The sequence below is a fragment of the Salmo salar genome, chromosome ssa23, assembly GCF_905237065.1.
Source record: "Salmo salar chromosome ssa23, Ssal_v3.1, whole genome shotgun sequence".
NCBI lineage: Eukaryota > Metazoa > Chordata > Actinopteri > Salmoniformes > Salmonidae > Salmo > Salmo salar.
In genome coordinates this window covers 40,605,573-40,624,985 of record NC_059464.1, presented here as the reverse complement: position 1 = coordinate 40,624,985, position 19,413 = coordinate 40,605,573, and the positions used below count along the sequence as shown (strand labels likewise).

Here is a 19,413-nt window from a genome sequence, read left to right as displayed (position 1 = left end):
ATGGTGCCAACACACACACACACACACACAATACAGACGCCCACACACGCTGCTGCTACTACTGTATATTATCTATCCTGTTGCCTAGTAACTTTACCCCTACCTATATGTACAGTACATGGCTACCACAATTACTTCATACCCCTGCACACCGACTTGGTACTGGTACTTCCTGTATATAGCCATGTTATTTTCTACTCGCTGTTGTCTACAAAGCATGTGAAATAACATTTGATTCTACACTTCCATGTTAAGAGATCTATGCAAAATCTAAACATGCACACTTAATGGCCAGCAAGGTAATGTCAGGTTTGTTTATAGAGAAAGTCCCATCTTTCCAGTTCTTTATAATAACAGGATGTCATGGCTGTCTATCTGTAATTGATGAAGTGAGTAGTACAATGGTAATGCTGTATTGCAACATAAGAGTCTGCCTGCTTTATTGTTCGTCATTCAGCGGGTGAGAACACAGCAGATTGAGCATTATTTTATGAGCTACTTTGCTCAGCAGTTCTTAACTTCACACAAGCAAAACCAACAACTCGGACATGAAATGTGACTGAACCTAGAAGTGGCATCAGGGTTCATTAGGCGCCAAACGGAAGACAACCGACTGGAATATGGAAAGACTACCTGGACTTGTCCAATAAGAAAATGCTTATTGTAGTTTTTCGTTGAAAAGCAGTTTTTTTTTTTTTAAGTATCTGTTGCGGAGAACTTTTACAGAGACAAACATTGTTTTGACCTCAAATAGTATTAAAGTGAAACATATTTACAAAGCAGTGTGCTAGTAGCGTCGACTTGGCTGAGACCCCAATCTCTTGCTCTCACCAAGCACATTGTACATCCCATCTAGCCAGGCAAGCAAGGAGTGAGGGATTAGCAGTGTTTGTGTTTTCTATACACAATCCATTCATTGAAAACAAACACGCAAAGATAATCCAATGAGGCAGGGAGAGCAGTGTGTTCACTCACACCCCCCCACAGGACAGACACCGGGGTGTACAGTTAGACAGGCCTGTCTTTGTTTTCTCTGTTTCATTGTCTGACAGGGGTGGCTGAGTGAGTGAGAGAGAGAGAGAGAGAGGACGGGTAAGGCCCATGTGACTCACAGATCATTAATCTGATGTGGTTTGCTTTAGTCCACCCTACTGTTCTGAGTCAGGTCCGGTCTGCTTTACAGCTCCTCCGTCTTAGGTCAGTCTTAAGATAGTACAGTAAACCACTCCATTGTCCCAGGCTTGTCCAGTTTTGCTGCCTGTAGCAGTCCTAGAATGGTACCTACTTCACTAGCCCAGGTTATTAGTGGTTTAGTAATACTGTAGACTTCCACTGGCAGGAGTCTATTCTACTTTCCTCAACCTCTTCACTATTCTTGGTTGGCCCTGGTTAACTATGTCAAGAGAACCAGCTAACCAAATTAAGTTTGACTTCTTTCAAATCAGGAAGTTAATGATTTCTCTCTAGTTTAACTTCCACTGTGGCATTATAGAAATCTCATTTTTCAACAAAGGTTGCAGTTGTTGTCTAGCTAGGACTTCACCAGCTGATTCAGAGGATGCCATTGGCGTTTCCCTCTCAACCACAATTTTAACCCACAATGCACTTCCTGTTTGTTGAAAGTAAAACCGGGTGAGAGGTGAAGACAGTTCACTTGTATCCATCGTCACTCTGTAGGCCCATCGATACACCACCACACAGGACGTATGGAAGAGAACAGTACGCAGAAGGAGAATTATAATTTGGTCATAACTGTGCCGCCATTTCCTGGTTTCTAAAATTCTAATAGTTTGCCTAATTTCAGTTTATATGTCACAAAATAAGCCAGTATAGTGTAGCGAATCATTGTGCCATTTAAATCGCTGTGAAATATGTTTTCCATAACCAAAAATATTGTATTTTCAGCTGGTGTACAAAACAAAGTAAAAGATACTAAAACAAAACTTCAAAGAATGGGAACAATAGAAATAGCACACACAGAACCAATCTACTGCTTCTTAGACTTGCTTTCAATGAGAATAACAGATATATAACTCAAATTTCTTTGTGAATGTGGTCGGGTCGCCCCAAAAAGTTTATTGGGAAAGGGATATACCTAGTCAGTTGTATAACTCAAATGTGTCTTCCGCATTTAACCCTCTGAATCAGAGAGGTGCTGCTTTAAATCGACATCCACGTCATCGGTTAACTGCCTTGCTCAGGGGCAGAACGACAGATTTTTACTTTGTCAGCTCGAGGATTCGATCCAGAAACCTTTGTTACTGGCCCGACGCTCCTACCCGCCAGGCTATTGCCGCTTTAATGAGAGATTCTGGCAGAGGCGTGCGGAGATGTGAAAAGCTGTTAAAATGGAGGAAGATAAGACAGAGCTGAGGTGGCCTTTGGTTACATAAACACACATGCTCTAATTTTAAAACACCCATTGATCAACAGTCCCCACACACAGAAACAAGCACCATAGCCTGTCGTAACAGGCAAGTCCTAGCTAGTACTCTGCTGTGACGACACAGGCGTTCTGTGCGTACAAAAGTCGTGACTTCGCAATGACTGAACTCTACGGTGCACTTCAGTGCTCTGTTGCAGATGGTGATGTCCCCTGGGCTTACTGCATGCTGGGAAGTCCTCTCTGCTTTCCAATACAAACTGCAGGGGGAGCTGGCCTGACTAAATTGTTTTTTGGGGGTTTTTTTTAATCTGAGACATAACTGCTCGAACAACGATTAATGCTGGTTTGCTTGACTTTGCTTCTTCAATACAAGGGCCCGGCCCTGGGCTTAGCTACCACAGGTTGTCAACAACAAAAAAAAAGAGAAAAAAAAATGTAAAAAGAGAAGAGAGATGTAAATACAATTGTTACCTCCTGAACTAAGCTCACTTGTTTCATTTAATACAAGAGCAAACATTTCCACAGAAACAAACTCCACCTGCTTTGCAACATCTGATGCCAGCCCTTGAAGTGTTAGCAACAACAGCTTACTTATACCCAACCGCCAACATCCAATCAGTTAATCTGGAGGGTAATGACAAATAACAAAACAGCACTCTGGCTAGAGTAGGGAGTTGACTGCGATAGGCTGTGGGCCAGATTACTATGGGTCTGGAAACCGATAAGGGGTGTCTTGGTCTGAAGAAGGTAACACTACACCACTGTGCCATGCTGGTTGAGAGTAGTGCTTTGCCCACCAGCACTCTCACACACAGTCTTACACACTCGGCCTACATGAGAGCGCCTGCTGCCATGGCAACACTGGGCCGCTCTGGGGCTTGTCAAATGAGTCTGCAGTGGGGCATGGTGGGGAGCTGTATGGGCTTGTCCCTGTTTAGGCTATAGCAACATTACTGCTGCCTGGCAGCTAGGCTAGCAAACTAGGGCGACACACAGTTAAGGCGAGAGCATGGACAGACAGACAGACAGACAGACAACACGTTATGTAACAGTAGTATGTCTAACACACACAGACATAAGACAGGCAGCCATAAACAAACCAGAAACGTTCACAGAAAAACAGACATTCCACAACCAAACACAGCAGAGTGAACTGGACATAGTTCTCAACTAATGGTATACAGTTGGTGACAGACACATTGAAAGGGTTTTAGGTCAAATCTGATATAACAAATATCTGTGAAATTTGAATGTATCAAATTTTATTTGTCACATGTGCCGAATACAAAAAGTGTAGACTTTACAGTGAAATGCTTACTTACACACTAATAGATGAAAAGATAATAGTAACAAAATAAAACAACAATGAGCTATATAGAAGGAGCAACGGTACAGAGTCAGTGTACTGGGGTACGAGGTAGTTGCAGTGATTGATTGAGGTAATATGTACATGTAGGTTTGGTGATTGATTGATTGAAGTACTAACTTCATCAAAAAAAGAAACGTCCTCTCACGTCAACCGTGTTAATTTTCAGCAAACTTAACGTGTAAATATTTGTATGAACATAACAAGATTCAACAACTGAGACAAGTTCCACAGACATGTGACTAACAGAAATTGAATAATATGTCCCTGAACAAAGGGGGGGGGGGGGGTCAAAATCAAAAGTAACAGTCAGTATCTGGTGCATTAAATACTGCTCATGGACCGCACCAGATTTGCCAGGGGGGGGGTAGCCAGGAAATCAAGCACAGAACAAGCAGTACGGCTGGTGGCATTGTCATGCTGGAGGGTCATGTCAGGATGAGCCTGCAGGAAGGGTATCACATGAGGGAGGAGGATGTCTTCCCTGTAACGCACAGCGTTGAGATTGCCTGCAATGACAACAAGCTCAGTCTGATGATGCTGTGACACGTCGCCCCAGACCATGACAGACCCTCCACCTCCAAATCGATCCCGCTCCAGAGTACAGGCCTCGGTGTAACGCTCATTCCTTCGACGATAAACGCAATTCCAACCATCACCCCTGGTGAGACAAAACCACGTGAAGAGCACTGAAAGAAGAGCACTTTTTTCCAGCGACGGTGGGTTTGTGCACATAGGCGACGTTGTTGCCGGTGATGTCTGGTGAGGACCTGCCTTACAACAGGCCTACAAGCCCTCAGTCCAGCCTCTCTCATCCTATTGCGGACAGTCTAAGCACTGATGGAGGGATTGTGCATTCCTGGTCTAACTCGGGCAGTTGTTGCCATCCTGTACCTGTCCAGCAGGTGTGATGTTCGGATGTACTGATCCTGTGCAGGTGTTACACAATCAGCTGTCCGTCCTGTCTCCCTGTAGCGCTGTCTTAGGCGTCTCACAGTACGGACATTGCAATTTATTGCCCTGGCCACATTTGCAGTCCTCATGCCTCCTTGCAGCATGCCTAAGGCACATTCACACAGATGAGCAGGGACCCTGGGCATCTTTCTTTTGGTGTTTTTCAGAGTTAGTAGAAAGGCCTCTTTAGTGTCCTTGACTGTTCCACAGGTGTATGTTCATTGAACAAGCATGGGAAACAGTGTTTAAACCATTTACAAAGAAGATCTGTGAAGTTATTTGGATTTTTGTGAATTATCTTTGAAAGACAGGGTCCTGAAAAAGGGACTTTTTTTTTTTTGCTGAGTTTATGTACATGTAGGTAAAGGTAAGCAGAAAGTCCGGGTTGCCGTTTAACTGTTCAGCATGGCTTTTGGGTAGAAGCTGTTCAGGAGCCTTTTGGTCCTAGAACTGCTACAGCTTGCCGTGTGGTAGCAGAGAGAACAGACTGAGTTGGGTGGCTGGAATCTGACAATATTTAGGGCCTTCCTCTGACACCGCCTGGTATAGAGGTCCTGGATGGCAGGGAGCTCTGCCCCAGTGATGAACTGGGCCATACACACTGCCCTCTGTAACGCTTTGCTGTCAAATGCCGAGCAGGTGCCATACCAAGCAGTGATGCAACCAGTCAAGATCCTCTCAGTGGTGCAGTTGTAGAACTGAGGATCTGAGGGCACATGCCAAATATTTTCAGTCTCCAGAGGGGGAAGAGGCGTTGTCGTGCCCTCTTCACAACGGTCTTGATGTGTTTGGACCATGATAGGTCCTTAGTTATGTGGACACTGAGGAACTAACCTTGGCATTTTTCGACATGGGGACTATGGTGGTCTGCTTGAAACATGGGTATTACAGACTGGGTCAAGGAGAGGTTGAAAATGTCAGTGAAGGTCAGCACATGCTCGGAGTATGCATCCTGGTAATCTGTCTAGCCCCGCGGCTTTGTGAATGTTACCCTGTTTAAAAGGTTTTACTCACATTGTCCAGAACAGCTGGTGCGCTCATGCAAGGTTCAGTGTTCCTTGTCTCGAAGAGAGCTTAGAAGGCATTCAGCTTCTCTGGTAGGCCTGCATCACTGGGCAGCTCGTGGCTGGGTATCTCTTTGTAATCCGTGATAGTTTGCAAGCCCTGCCACATCTGACGAGCGTCAGAGCCAGTGTAGTAGGATTCGATCTGCGTCCTGTATTGATGCTTTGCCTGTTTGATGGTTCGTCGGAGAGCGTAGCAGGATTTTTTTATTTTGATAAGCGTCCAGATTTGTGCCCCACTCTTTGAAAGCGGCAGCTCTAGCCTTTAGCTCAGTACAGATGTTGCCTGTAATCCATGGCTTCTGGTTAGGATACGTACGTATGGCCACTCTGGGGACTACATCATCCATACACTTAATGAAGCCGGTGACTAATGTGGTAAACTCCTCAATGCCATGGGATGAGTCATGGAATATATTCCAATCTGTGCTAGCGAAACTGTCCTGTAGCTTTGCATCCGCCTTATTGGACCACTTCTATATTGAAAGCATCACTGGTACTTCCTGTTTGAGTTTTTGCTTGTAAGCAGGAATTAATAGGATGGAGTAAGTCAGATTTGCCAAATGGAGGGTGAGATTTGCATGTGTCTCTGTGTGTAGAGGTGATCTAGAGTTTTTTCTCTAATTGCACAGGAGACATGCTGGTAGAATTAAGTTGAAACGGATTTCAGTTTCCCTGCATTAAAATCCCCAGCCACTTGGAGCGTCGCATCTGGATGAGCATTTTCTTCTTTGCTTATGGCCCAGCTCGTTGAGTGGTGGTAAATAGACATCAAGAGGCTCATAAAGGTGGTATCCCAAATGGCCCCCTATTCACTTCATAGTACACTACTTTGGACCATCATAGTCAACGTACAGTAAACAAAATAGCACAATTGGTCAGGTGTCCTGCTTACTATGCCTCCGAGACAGTGGGGGGGAAATAAACAAATGACGCCGTTTATATTTAAGACAATCATCTCATGCAGAACGGAAATGATGGTGTTTCTGTGGGAAGAATGCGACAGCAGCCAATTGTCCTGTTCCGACACAGAGAAATACAATGAGACAGGAAGTGGGCTTTCTGGGAACGCCACACACACACAGGCTAGGCCTTTATTCCTTATTACTCATTCATTCTCTCATTACGAAATCTCTTTTCTGACTAAACCAGACTAAAAAGGGAAGAGACACGGTAAATAAAAAGTGATAGACGAGTCATTGTGTATATAGAGAAGTTAAAACAATTCTGTGACCTCCCTTCAGTTGAGCTCAAACCCACTGACAAATGCTTTAGACAGATGGTTGCTCACTTATAGGAAAATGATGGAGGCGAATGGTATTTTGCGCCACATGCCTTCGGTCCTGTCCCAAATCTCAGAAATGTTGATTCAAAACAGACAGATTTAGAGTAGAAAGCGCATCTTTCCTCTCAAAAAGGATTAAAAAAAGTATAGAGCTCAAGCCTTCACAAAGTGTGGGCAACCATACCAGACTACATGCTTTGGGAAACAAAATTGATGTTTTGGCAGTGCTGGTATGATGTGGGACTTGTTACCCAGTTGTTTTGGCTGGGCTTTGTTGAACCCCTTTAAATAATTTTATTGTGCTACAATCTTACCCATTTGTTTTGGCTTGTCACATGGGCTACGTTTAGACAGTCAGCCCAATTCTGATATTTTTTTCCACTTATTGGCCTTTTGACAAATCACAGACCTTTTCACATCAGATCTTTTTCAGAGTTGATCTGATTGGTCAAGAGACACAATAAGTGAAAACAATTGAATTGGGCTGCCGGTCTAAATGCAGGCATAGTGTGGGCAATGGGCATTGCAACCATTACCGATTGCTTGGCTAGTGGTATTTGCTTTAGGGACAAAAATTGAGGTTTCGGCAGTGCCGGTATGATGTAATTGATGTGGGACTTGCCTTGCTGTTTTGGCTCGGCTTTTGATGAACGGACCCTTTAATATTTTGGTTGCGCTAAAGTGCTTGAACTACATTGGGTTATTTTGACTGAGCAATGCTAGAACTTGGTTATTTTGGCTGTGTTATGACTGCCTGTTTCGGCTGTGGTGTGGTTGTGTACAGAGTTGTTTTGGAGAGAGTTTGTATGATCGTCTTATGCAAGTACAGTACTAGACATACCTGATTGTTTGGCTTGTGCTGGGAAGAGGATTCTGGGATGGTGAGGGAGTGGCTCCTGGTGACCCCCGCCCCCACCGACAACTGCCGAGGCTGAGAGCGACCTGCGAGATGACCTTTCACCTCAGTTGGTGGACTGCTGCCGCCAGCCCCTCCCTCCGTCTCATCTAGGAGCACGGCGTCCCAGGGGTCCCCGCCGGCTGGCCCTCCCACTACAGTCACGGTGCCGCTCGATGCCGGTGAGGTGCCCTCCTTACCCTCAGCTTTGCACCTGTTGAGCGGGTCCAGGTCCAGCCACTCGAAGCAGCTGACGGCAAGTGGTTCCACGGCAGGTGGCGGTGGGTTGGGCGCCAGCGATGCGGCACTGGTCGTGGCGGCATCCAGGTCAGTACTGGCTGACCTGCCGTTCTTCAAGTATTCCGAGGTGCTGTGGATCTTGTGGAAGAGCTTGGCCATCTCCGGGGTGACGGTGGGCTGCTGGAACACCATGGCTCCGGGCTGCTGGATAGGAGTGAAGGCCATGAAGGAGGTCTGCGGGCCAGGCAAGCCCATGTAGGGCGGCATGGCTGGAGAAAAGCCATTCTGGAAGGAGCAGGTCTGGGGCTTGGGGAACGGAGCAGAGGGGAACATGGGAGCCTGATGGTGGGTTGGCGTGGACATGCCGGAGCCGGAGGGGGTGGAGAGGATGGAAGGCGTCCACTGGCCGTTGGGGAAGGGAGAGGGGCTGCAGGTGGCTTGGCCCCCCGGGTAGGAGGCGCTGAGGTTGAATCCCAGCAGCGAGGAGGGCCGTGAGGCCTTGCCACTGTTGGCCCCGAAGCTGTCGTCCAGCAGTAGCTTCTCCAGCTCCTCATTGGTCAGCTTGTCCACGTCGATGTCCTGGAACTTGTCCTTCTCCGCCTGCTTCTTGGCATCGGGGAAGACTATGAGGTCCTTCTCTGGTCGGCTGCTGGAGGAAGGAGCGGGCCTTGGAGCGGCAGTGGTGGTGGTCGCCGGGAGCGTGTGTCTCTTCTCCCTTTGTAGTTTTGCTAAGGCCTCCGCCTCCATGCGAAGGGCCTCCTCCTTACCCACAACCCCCATGGGCTGGGCCACGTCCAGCTTGAACCCATTACCACTGGATATCTGGGCCATGATGTCAATTTGAGGGTGCCATATAAGTCTAGTTTGTAGTCAGCACTTGTGACAATGGGTCAGTGGGAGATTTGTTTCTTCAAACACCTGGGAAAGAATGGGAAAAGAGTGCAAGTCACAATACAGACATCACCAGGAACAGTCTACAACCACGACAGGGTCCGACAGAGGCATCTGTTCTGCATTTAGTGAGCCATTTCCATAGCCAATAGTAAAGTCTGCAAGACAAAAAAACTAGCCGATCCTAATGCCGTTACATTGTTCCCTTACAGCTAGGCTATTTAAAATGTATTACCACGATTTATCAGCTATAATCACACAGGACCTTTCTGACTGTGACTTGTAAAAACATCAGAGCAAGAGGCTTACTGACATCCTGAAGTATCGAAGTTGTTCAACATGTAGAGACAGCAGAGAGAAAATACACCATGATGCAGTCAGGGTCAAGGTGGAGACCATAAAAAGCCTGTTAAAGTTTACTGCGCCTGACTAGCACAAGGACTGTCACATGGGTTTCACACTACAGTACAATGTGCGTCAAAATAAACTATCTTCCTTACTGATTTCACTGAGTGTAGCTACAGTACGGATCAATGTAATAAGTGACTGTTATTTGGCTTGTGTGTTTTATTGGAGTGAAGAGTTGAGAATCTGGCCAACACACATCTGCTGCATGCCCTTTTCATTGAAATTGATTGTCTGTCTCATACAACAGCAAGTAACAGCCATGTTATCAGAGGCTTACTTCTTCCCGAAAATTGACAACGCAGTGGTTTATGATCATAACAACCATGATACGGGTAGGTCGTTAATCAAATGATGATGTCGTATAAAATGTTTTATAGACAGGCTAAATGATAATACCATGATATTACAGTGCCTTTTTTTAAAATTTATTTGTTGTCTTCTGTAACAAATCTCAGCAGTATGGTGCAGGTGGGTAGGTGCAGAACATTAACAGGCCTACGTGTTGTGATAAAAACCTCTCCCTGGCTGCAACGTGTGCATTCATTGAGTTCCTCAAAACGACACAGCGCTCTTATTCTCCTCCTCACTACCCAGGCCCTCAGTCAGAGTTCTCCCCCCAGGCAGCACAGCCCTTTCCTGAGCTTCCCTCTCATAGTGGTGAAGGCTAGCTGTGCATGGGATCTCCAGCTAGCCTAGCGCCATTGTACATGAGGAATTTGGCATGAAAGGCAGCCAGACAGGTCTCTTGCTCTCTGTATCATTTTGTATGCTATGGCCCAAGAGTGTCTTATCAGCTGTACTAATATCAGATCCTGGGCAGAGATTCCAGCGGTGGCAAACCAATGGAGGGAGCAGCACTCAAACATTGTCTAGCAGCTTTGTGAAGCCACATTCTGCCAAACAGACGTCGACCGAGTTTGATCTGGGTAAAGAAAACAGGAAGGCAGACTGGTGGTACTGGATGATTTTAATATTTTTTGACTCAACATCATGTAGCCTAGAATTTGCAGTTTGTTAAGTTTTGCCCTCAGTCTTCCTTTTAAAAAGTAGCCTATACTTGGAGTACATGCAGTGAGCTATGGCATCTGTTAATGCTATAGGATAGGCCAGTGGTTTTCAAACATTTGACCGTTTTTGTTGTAGCATTAAAATAGCTCACCTCAATCAAGGGCTTGACAGTTAGTTGAATTTGGTGTGCTAGCTGTGGAATAGTTCAAATATATGGAACGGCTGGGGGTCCCTGAGGAGAGGTTTAAATTGACAGTTGGTAGTCGCATTACATTACTGTTGTGATATGGAAAGGGGTTTTAAAATGCCTAAATAAGAAGTTACCAATAGGTTTAGCTTCCTAAGAATCTTCCGGCATGTTTATGCACCAAGAAAGCTGTAGATCAGCGCTGGTGTGTGTGTTCACCCTTCTCAAACTATGGGCAGATTTGAGTCATTCAGACAGAAAGCGCATCGTCGTTTTATATTTTTCCTAAGCTCGCTCTCCTTGTCAGATATTAAGCTCATGTATGGCTTGGTAGCAAAAGTTAATGCCATTGAGCTAGTTCTCATAGTAACAGTAAACTGCAGCAAGTGATATGCACGATGGAGAGAGATATGAAAGGGAGCAGAGTTACAGCCTAGCTCTATCCAATCGTAGCAGAAGGATCAAGTTACAGTGCATTCGAAGAGTATTCATGTTAAATTAGAACATTCTTCAAAAATTTATTCAATTACTTTTTTCCTTCGGCAATCTACACACAAGACCCCATAATGACAAAGCGAGAACAGGTTCAGAAATGTTTGCAAATGTATAAAAAAAAAATAACAGAAAAAAAATAAAAAAAACAAAATTATTTAAGTATTCAGACCCTATGCTATGAGACTCGAAATTGAGCTCAGGTGCATCCTGTTTCCATTGATCATCCTTGAGACGTTTCTACAAAATATGTCGAGGCACATATCTGGGGAAGGGTATCAAAACATTTCTGCAGCATTGAAGGTCTCAAAGAACACACAGGCCTCTATCATTCTTAAATAGAATAAGTTTAGAACCAAGATTCTTCTTAGAGCTGACCGCCCGGCCAAACTGAGCAATCGAGGGAGAAGAGTTGTCAGGGAGGTGACCAAGAACCCGTTGGTCACTGAAAGAGCTCCAAAGTTCCTCTGTGGAGATGGGAGAACCTTCCAGAAGGACAACCATCTTAGCAGCACTCCACCAATCAGCCCATTATGGTAGAGTGGCCAGACAGAAGCCATTCCTCAGTAAAAGGCACATGACAGCCTGCTTGGAGTTTGTCAAAAAGGCACCTAAAGGACTCACAGACCATGAGAAACAAGATTCTCTGGTCTGATGAAACCAAGATTGAATGCCAAGCGTCACATCTGGAGGAAACCTTGCACCACCCCTACGGTGAAGCAACGTGGTGGCACCATCAAGCTATGGGGATATTTTTCAGCAGCAGGGACTGGGAGACTAGTCAGGATCGAGGGAAAGATGAACGGAGCAAAGTACAGAGAGATCCTTCATGAAAACCTGCTCCGGAGTGGTCAGGACTTCAGACTGGGGCGAAGGTTCACCTTCCAACAAGACAATGACCCTAAATACACAGCCAAGACAACGCAGGAGTGGCTTGGGGACAAGTCTCTGAATGTCCTTGAGTGGCCCAGCCAGAGCCCAGACTTGAACACGAGCTAACATCTCTGGAGAGAACTGAAAATAGCTGTGCAGCAACACTCCCCATCCAACCTGACAGAGCTTGAGAGGATCTGCAGAGAAGAATGTGAGAAACTCCCCAAATACGTGTGTGCCAAGCTTGGAGCGTCATACCCTAGAAGACTGCCAAAGGTGCTTAAACAAAGTACTGTTTTTTTATTTTTAATACATTTGCAAAAAAAACTGAAACCCCATAATGACAAAGCAAAAACAGGTTGTGTGTAGATTGACAAGGGAATAATAATAAAATAAAAAAGTAATTTTAAAGTAAGGCTCTAACGTAACAAAATGTGGGAAAAGGGGTCTGAATACTTTCAGAAAACACTGTTCAACCCGCCCATTTCTTGACAGATAGCTGAACTCGCCAATTCAGTCATTTCGTCCTGGCAGCCAAGTTGTTTAGAGGTGCGTCCTAACAGAAACACATATCTATATAGATTGATATCTCCCTCTCTCCAGAGCACGGAATATGGTTTCTCTCAGCTCACTGGTCACCATAGCAACACCCACCCGTAGCACGTGCTCCAGCAGGTATATTTCACTGGTCATTCCCAAAGCCAACACTTACTTTGGCCACCTTTCCTTCCAGTTCTCTGCTGCCAATGACTGGAACGAATTGCAAATATCACTGAAGCTGGAATCTTATATCTCCCTCTAACTTCAAGCATCAGCTGTCAGAGCAGCTTGCCAATCTGTAAATAGCACACCCAACTACCTCATCCCCATATTATTACTTACCCTCTTGCACCCCAGTATCTCTACTTGCACATCATCATCTGCACATCTATCACTCCAGTGTTAATGCTAAATTGTAATTATTTCGCCTCTATGGCTGATTAATTGCCTTACCTCCGTACTCTTCTACATTTGCACACACTGTACATAGATGTTTCTATTTATGTTATTGACTGTACGTTTGTTTATGTGTAACTGTGTTGTTTTTGTCGCACTGCTTTGCTTTATCTTGGCCAGGTCGCAGTTGTAAATCACAACTTGTTCTCAACTGGCCTACCTGGTTAAGTAAAAGGTGAAATAAAAAAAATGAAATAAGCATCCATGATCACAAATCATGACATTGCGTCAAAAGCATCTGCGTTGAATAGATTATCTTTTTATAGGTCGACCGATTAAATCGGAATAGCCGATTAATTAGGGCCGATTTCAAATTTTCATAACAAAAAAAATCGGTATTTCTGGCCACCAATTTTTTTAAATATATTTTTTAAACCTTTATTTAACTAGGCAAGTCAGATTAAGAACACATTCTTATTTTCAATGACGGCCTGGGAACGGCGGTTAACTGCCTTGTTCAGGGGGGATTCGGGGATTTGTTTTTGCAACCTTCCGGTTACTAGTCCAACGCTCTAACCACCTGCCTTACATTGCACTCCACGAGGAGCCTGCATGGCAGGCTGACTACCTGTTACGCGGGGGCAGCAAGAAGCCAAGGTAAGTTGCTAGCTAGCATTAAACATATCTTATAAAAAACTATCAATCTTAACATAATCACTAGTTAACTACACATGGTTGATGATATTACTAGTTTATCTAACGTGTCCTGCGTTGCATATAATCGATGCGGTGCCTGTTAATTTCTCATCAAATCTCTCATCAAATCACAGCCTCCTTCGACAAACGGGTGATGATTTAACAAGCGCATTTGCGAAAAAAGCACTGTCGTTGCACCAGTGTCCCTAACCATAAATATCAATGCCTTTCTTTAAAATCAATACACAAGTATATATTTTTAAACCTGCATATTTAGTTAATATTGCCTGCTAACATGAAATTGTGTCACATCTCTAGCGTTCATTGTACGCAGAGTCAGGGTATATGCAACAGTTTGGGCCGCCCGGCTCGTTGCGAACTAATTTGCCAGAATTGTACGTAATTATGACATAACATTGAAGGTTGTGCAATGTAACAGGAATATTTAGACTTAGGGATGCCACCCGTTAGATAAAATACGGAACGGTTCCGTATTTCACTGAAAGAATAAACGTTTTGTTTTCGAGATGATAGTTTCCGGATTCGACCATATTAATGACCTAAGGCTCGTATGTCTGTGTCTTTATTATAATTAAGTCTATGATTTGATAGAGCAGTCTGAGCGGTGGTAGGCACCAGCATTACATTTTACATTTACATTTTAGTCATTTAGCAGACGCTCTTATCCAGAGCGACTTACAGTAGAGAATGGATACATTTCATAAATTTTTTCTTCGTACTGGTCCCCCGTGGGAATCGAACCCACAACCCTGGCGTTGCAAACACCATGCTCTACCAACTGAGCCACACAGGCTCGTAAGCATTCATTCAAACAGCACTTTCGTGCATTTTGCCAGCAGCTCTTCATTGCGCTGTTTATGACTTCAAGCGTGTCAACTCCCAAGATTAGGCTGGTGTAACCGATGTGAAATGGCTAGCTAGTTAGCGGGTGTGCGCTAATAGCGTTTCAAGCGTCACTCGCTCTGAGACTTGGAGTAGTTGTTCTTCCCCTTTGTCTGCATGGGTAACGCTGCTTCGAGGGTGGCTGTTGTCAATGTGTTCCTGGTTCGAGCCCAGGTAGGTGCGAGGAGAGGGACGAAAGCTATACTGTTACACTGGCAATACTAAAGTGCCTATAAGAACATCCAATAGTCAAAAGTATATGAAATACAAATCGTATAGAGAGAAGTAGTCCTAGAATTCCTATAATAACTACAACCTAAAACTTCTTACCTGGGAATATTGAAGACTCATGTTAAAAGGAACCACCAGCTTTCATATGTTCTCATGTTCTGAGCAAGGAACTTAAACGTTAGCTTTTTTACATGGCACATATTGCACTTTTACTTTCTTCTCCAACACTTTGTTTTTGCATTATTTAAACCAAATTGAGCATGTTTCATTATTTATTTGAGGCTAAATTGATTTTATTGATGTATTATATTAAGTAAAAATAAGTGTTCATTCAGTATTGTTGTAATTGTCATTATTACAATAAAAAAAATAAAAAAAACATATTTTTTTTTAAATCTGCCGATTAATTGGTATCGGCTTTTTTGGTCCTCCAATAATCCGTATCGGCGTTCAAAATCATAAAATCGGTCGACATCTAGTTATTTTATATTCTCAAACTAACAGCAGTGCCTACAGTAAATGATGTCCTTCCACACAGGGGTGAAATGCTAGGGTGATGCTTCTATGTAAATGTTGTTGATCAGTAGGCTAATGGAAGTCCAATGGAAGGCAAACAGATCAGCCAAAACAAGCTCAATAACTCAATGCATGCACACACTCCTATTGAATACGCATTGACCTGTATTGTAGGCCAATGCCATCTTAATTTACGCAGTTTATCAAGAGATTTACCATTCATATACTATTATGTAGTTTGGTAAAAACAATCTAAGTCCAATTTATTGTTTGATTTTAAAATTGATGCAGTAATGCATATACATGGCTGTCTGGTAAATTGTCATCAACATTGTCTAATTCAATGATAAGCCCCCTAAAAAAATACACATTGGACATGGTCTAATCTAAATGGATGGACATGACTCGCCAAAAGAGTTTAAAACAGAATGAACCCAAATGTCTCTTACATTTAGCCTCCACATTAGGCTACTATGTGGGGGTGCAGGAAGGCAGGCTAAACCTACAGCCACAGAACAAAACGACCTGAGATGGGCATCATGTTTTAGAAGCACTTAAAAGGGAAAGGGTGAAATTAAAATAAAAAAGTAGTTGGAGAATAGGCTCAAAGTAAAAAATATCTGTGGTGCTGTAAACGATGTTGGGCTAAATTCCCTAATGACCTATTAAAGTATAAAGTGTTAAAAAGACCAACGATACTCAAAGCTACCTACTATGGAAATGTCTGTTTGACTAGAATCATTTATTAAGGATGGAGGGGTCACGACACCAAATTACATTCTGAGTTTGGAATATCCAGAGATCATTTGTTCACTCGATTGAGTAGAATAGCCTCTTTTGCATTTCAAATTGCCTAATAAAAATGTAAGCTAACAATCTACTGGGCAGCAGATGAAAGTATAAAACAACATATTTAAGAAAGGAATGAGTAACCAGGTCAGTTTGTACAGTGATGGCCATTGGCTGGGCTAAATCTAAAATGCTGAGCTTCCTGCTGCTTTGGGTCCAACCTGAGAGCTGGTGCAAAACAAACAAAACACATTCTGACATGACTTTAGTGTCCATGCTTGAAAGTAGAGTCCCAATACACAACTACAATGTCACATTTTGTTGACATCGATGAGATTTGAGAGGTAAAAGTATGCAACAAAGTGGCAATAGCCCAACTCAAAATGTCAGTTCATAACCTCAGTACATGTGCACTTCAATAGTCATGGTTCCCACATGCAGACTCTGCCACAAACAACGTTTCCATCCACAGTTACGCGAATAAAGTCATACCGTATATAAAAATGTAAAAAAAACACCACAACTGATGGAAACAGGTAGTGTCGCTACAATTTTATAAATGCAGACAATTTATTCGTTCGACACGGTGGGAACTTTTTGTGTCTTAAAGTTTATTACGCAAGAAATGGTGGTGGAAATGCCTTTATGCTCAAATATTAATATAGTAACCACCACATGACTTGAGAAGGCATGCAGTTTACTAGGCTACAGATGAAATAAGTTATGAAGACCTTCACTGGGTGGTGAAAGTGCACAGTGATCTTGATGCTCTTTTCCAATAAATATCGAGGGTCTTATTCTGGTGACATGATCGATGCTTGACTGCCATTTGACAAATAAAAATATGAATCGCTCTTATCCATAACCTCATCAGATAGACTAGCCTACCCACACTGTATCTGCAAGCTGTTGGCTAGAGAGCACGTGCCAGAGTAGGCATATTTGCTATCCAACACAACAGTTTGTGACAAAACTATTGGTAGAGTTGAAAATGTGATGGAAACACATTGAACTTTAGATTTGTATTCGGTACATGAAAACTTAAGTGAAAAAGTACATTGGGTGTACTATGTCATCATGCACTGATTTTTATCCGCAACAAGTCTGTTGCGTGGAAACACCACTGGTGGGAAAATGCACATATTTTCTTTATGCAGATTTTTTTAAATATTCGCATGAAAATCTGTCGCCAAGTGGATGGAAAACTAGCTAGACACAGATCCTGCCTTTCCTTCTGGGAAACATTTCTGATGACTGGGCAAATAGTTATTGGACACACAAAGGAGCACCTGCTTCTCCAGTCTTTCTGTAGTAACATTACCAACTGTTCTGCAGTAACTAGGCCAAGTTTAACAAAACCATAAAGATCATCTTTAACACTAAGATACTTGCTAGGCAGTGGAACAACGATGATTTTAATTTTAAAATCCTTCTGCTCCTTATAGGAAACATCACTGCACTCTATACTCCTCCGTAAACTGGTCATCTCTGTATACCAGTCGCAAGACCCAGTGGTTGATGCTTATTTATAAAACCCTCTTAGGCCTCACTCCCCCTTATATGAGATATCTACTGCAGCCCTCATCCTCTACATACAACACCCGTTCTGCCAGTCACATTCTGTTAAAGGTCTCCAAAGCACACACATCCCTGGGTCGCTCATCTTTTCAGTTCACTGCAGCTAGCGACTGGAACGAGCTGCAAACAAACTCAAACTGGACAGTCTTCATTCAAAGACTCAATGATGGAAACTCTTACTGACAGTTGTGGCTGCTTTGTGTGATGTATTGTAGTCTCTACCTTCTTGCCCTTTGTGCTGTTGTCTGTACCGCTACCATGTGCTTCTGCCATGTTGCTGCCATGTTGTGTTGCTGTCATGCTGTGTTAGATCTCTTTATTTATTTTTAAAATGTTTATTTCACCTTTATTTAACCAGGTAAGCTAGTTGAAACCAAGTTCTCAATTACAACTGCAACCTGGCCAAGAAAGCATAGCAGTGCGACACAAACAACAGAGTTACATGGAATAAACAAGTGTTCAATCAATAACACAATAGAAAAAAAGAAAGTCTATATACACAGTGTGTGCAAATGGTGTGAGGAGGTAAGGCAATAAATAGGCCATAGTAGCGAAGTAATTACAATTTAGCTAATTAACACTGGAGTGATAGATGAGCAGATGGTGATATGCAAGTAGAAATACTGGTGTGCAAAAGAGCAGAAAAGTAAATTAAAACAGTATGGTGATGAGGAAGTTAGATTGGGTGGCCTATTTACAGATGGACTATGTACAGCTGCAGCGATCGGTTAGCTGATGTTTAAAGTTGCTGTAGTATTGTGTGTTATGTAGTGTTGTCTCTCGTCGTGATGTGTTTTGTCCTATATTTACACACACACACACACACACACACACACACACTTTTATCCCAGCAGGAGGCCTTTTTCCTTTTTGTAGGCCGTCATTGTAAATAAGAATTTGTTCTTAACGGACTTGCCTAGGTAAATAAAGATTTAAAAAAAAAATGTAACACCTGACTCGAGCTGAACTTTGAAGCCGATCCTATTACTGTAGCTACTAGTTCCACTGCCACAAATACAATTCGCACTTTGATATGCACACGTGTCAAGTAGGATTTTACAAATTGAAAATAATAATTTAGAGTTGATTAACTAGTTAGAGATAATTCAGTGAATAAACTTGTCAATATAGTTTGGCTACAGTGACTAACTTCAAATAGCCAGACAGAGAGCGAGAGAAATCAATTTCAACATCGAATCCATGTTGGTACGCGACGGTGGCATAACTACGTGTCATTTGTCTTGGAATAATGTGCTCTGGAGGCGTCAAACGCTTATCTTCGTTGATCAGAATTTTGCACAACACTGATTCAATAATTTAAAGCACTCCGTGACCTGCCAACAAAGTTAAACAACAAGGAAGAAACGCAGGAATTTGAGTGCGAGCAAAGCCCGAATACCTGACCGATTTTGGCCAACTATAGTTATCGGTATCTTAACTTTTCCATACATATATGATCGGTAAATAAATATAATTTCTCACCTTTTAGCGGTACGATGTTTGTAGCCATTTTCCTGAAGCTGCAATTTTTATCCATCCACTCGCTCGCGCAGACACAACGTCAGTTCCTGTTGAGGTGGTTTGGTTTGATCACGTTTCACCAAAATCAAACAAAACTGGGAAACAGCGTCACCATGTGGCACAAAACAGAAAGATGATAAGGAAAAATAATCCTGGAAAATCTTTGGACAATGTTGATGTTATCTGAATCTCTG

General features: G+C 43.2%; 1 protein-coding gene across 1 annotated transcript in view; it reads right to left on the bottom strand.

Moving 5' to 3' along the window:
* The window catches only part of LOC106584631 (phosphatidylinositol 4-phosphate 3-kinase C2 domain-containing subunit alpha), a 67,197-nt gene extending 47,805 nt beyond the window's left edge, over nucleotides 1–19,392 (bottom strand). The window contains exons 1-2 of the mRNA XM_014170115.2: nucleotides 19,181–19,392; nucleotides 7,897–9,108 (exon numbers count right to left, since the gene is read on the bottom strand). Coding sequence (XP_014025590.2) covers nucleotides 7,897–9,021 — 1,125 coding nt within the window. The 5' untranslated portion in view covers nucleotides 9,022–9,108; nucleotides 19,181–19,392. The remainder of the gene's footprint in view (nucleotides 1–7,896; nucleotides 9,109–19,180) is intronic.
* Between the last annotated feature and the right edge of the window lie 21 nt (nucleotides 19,393–19,413).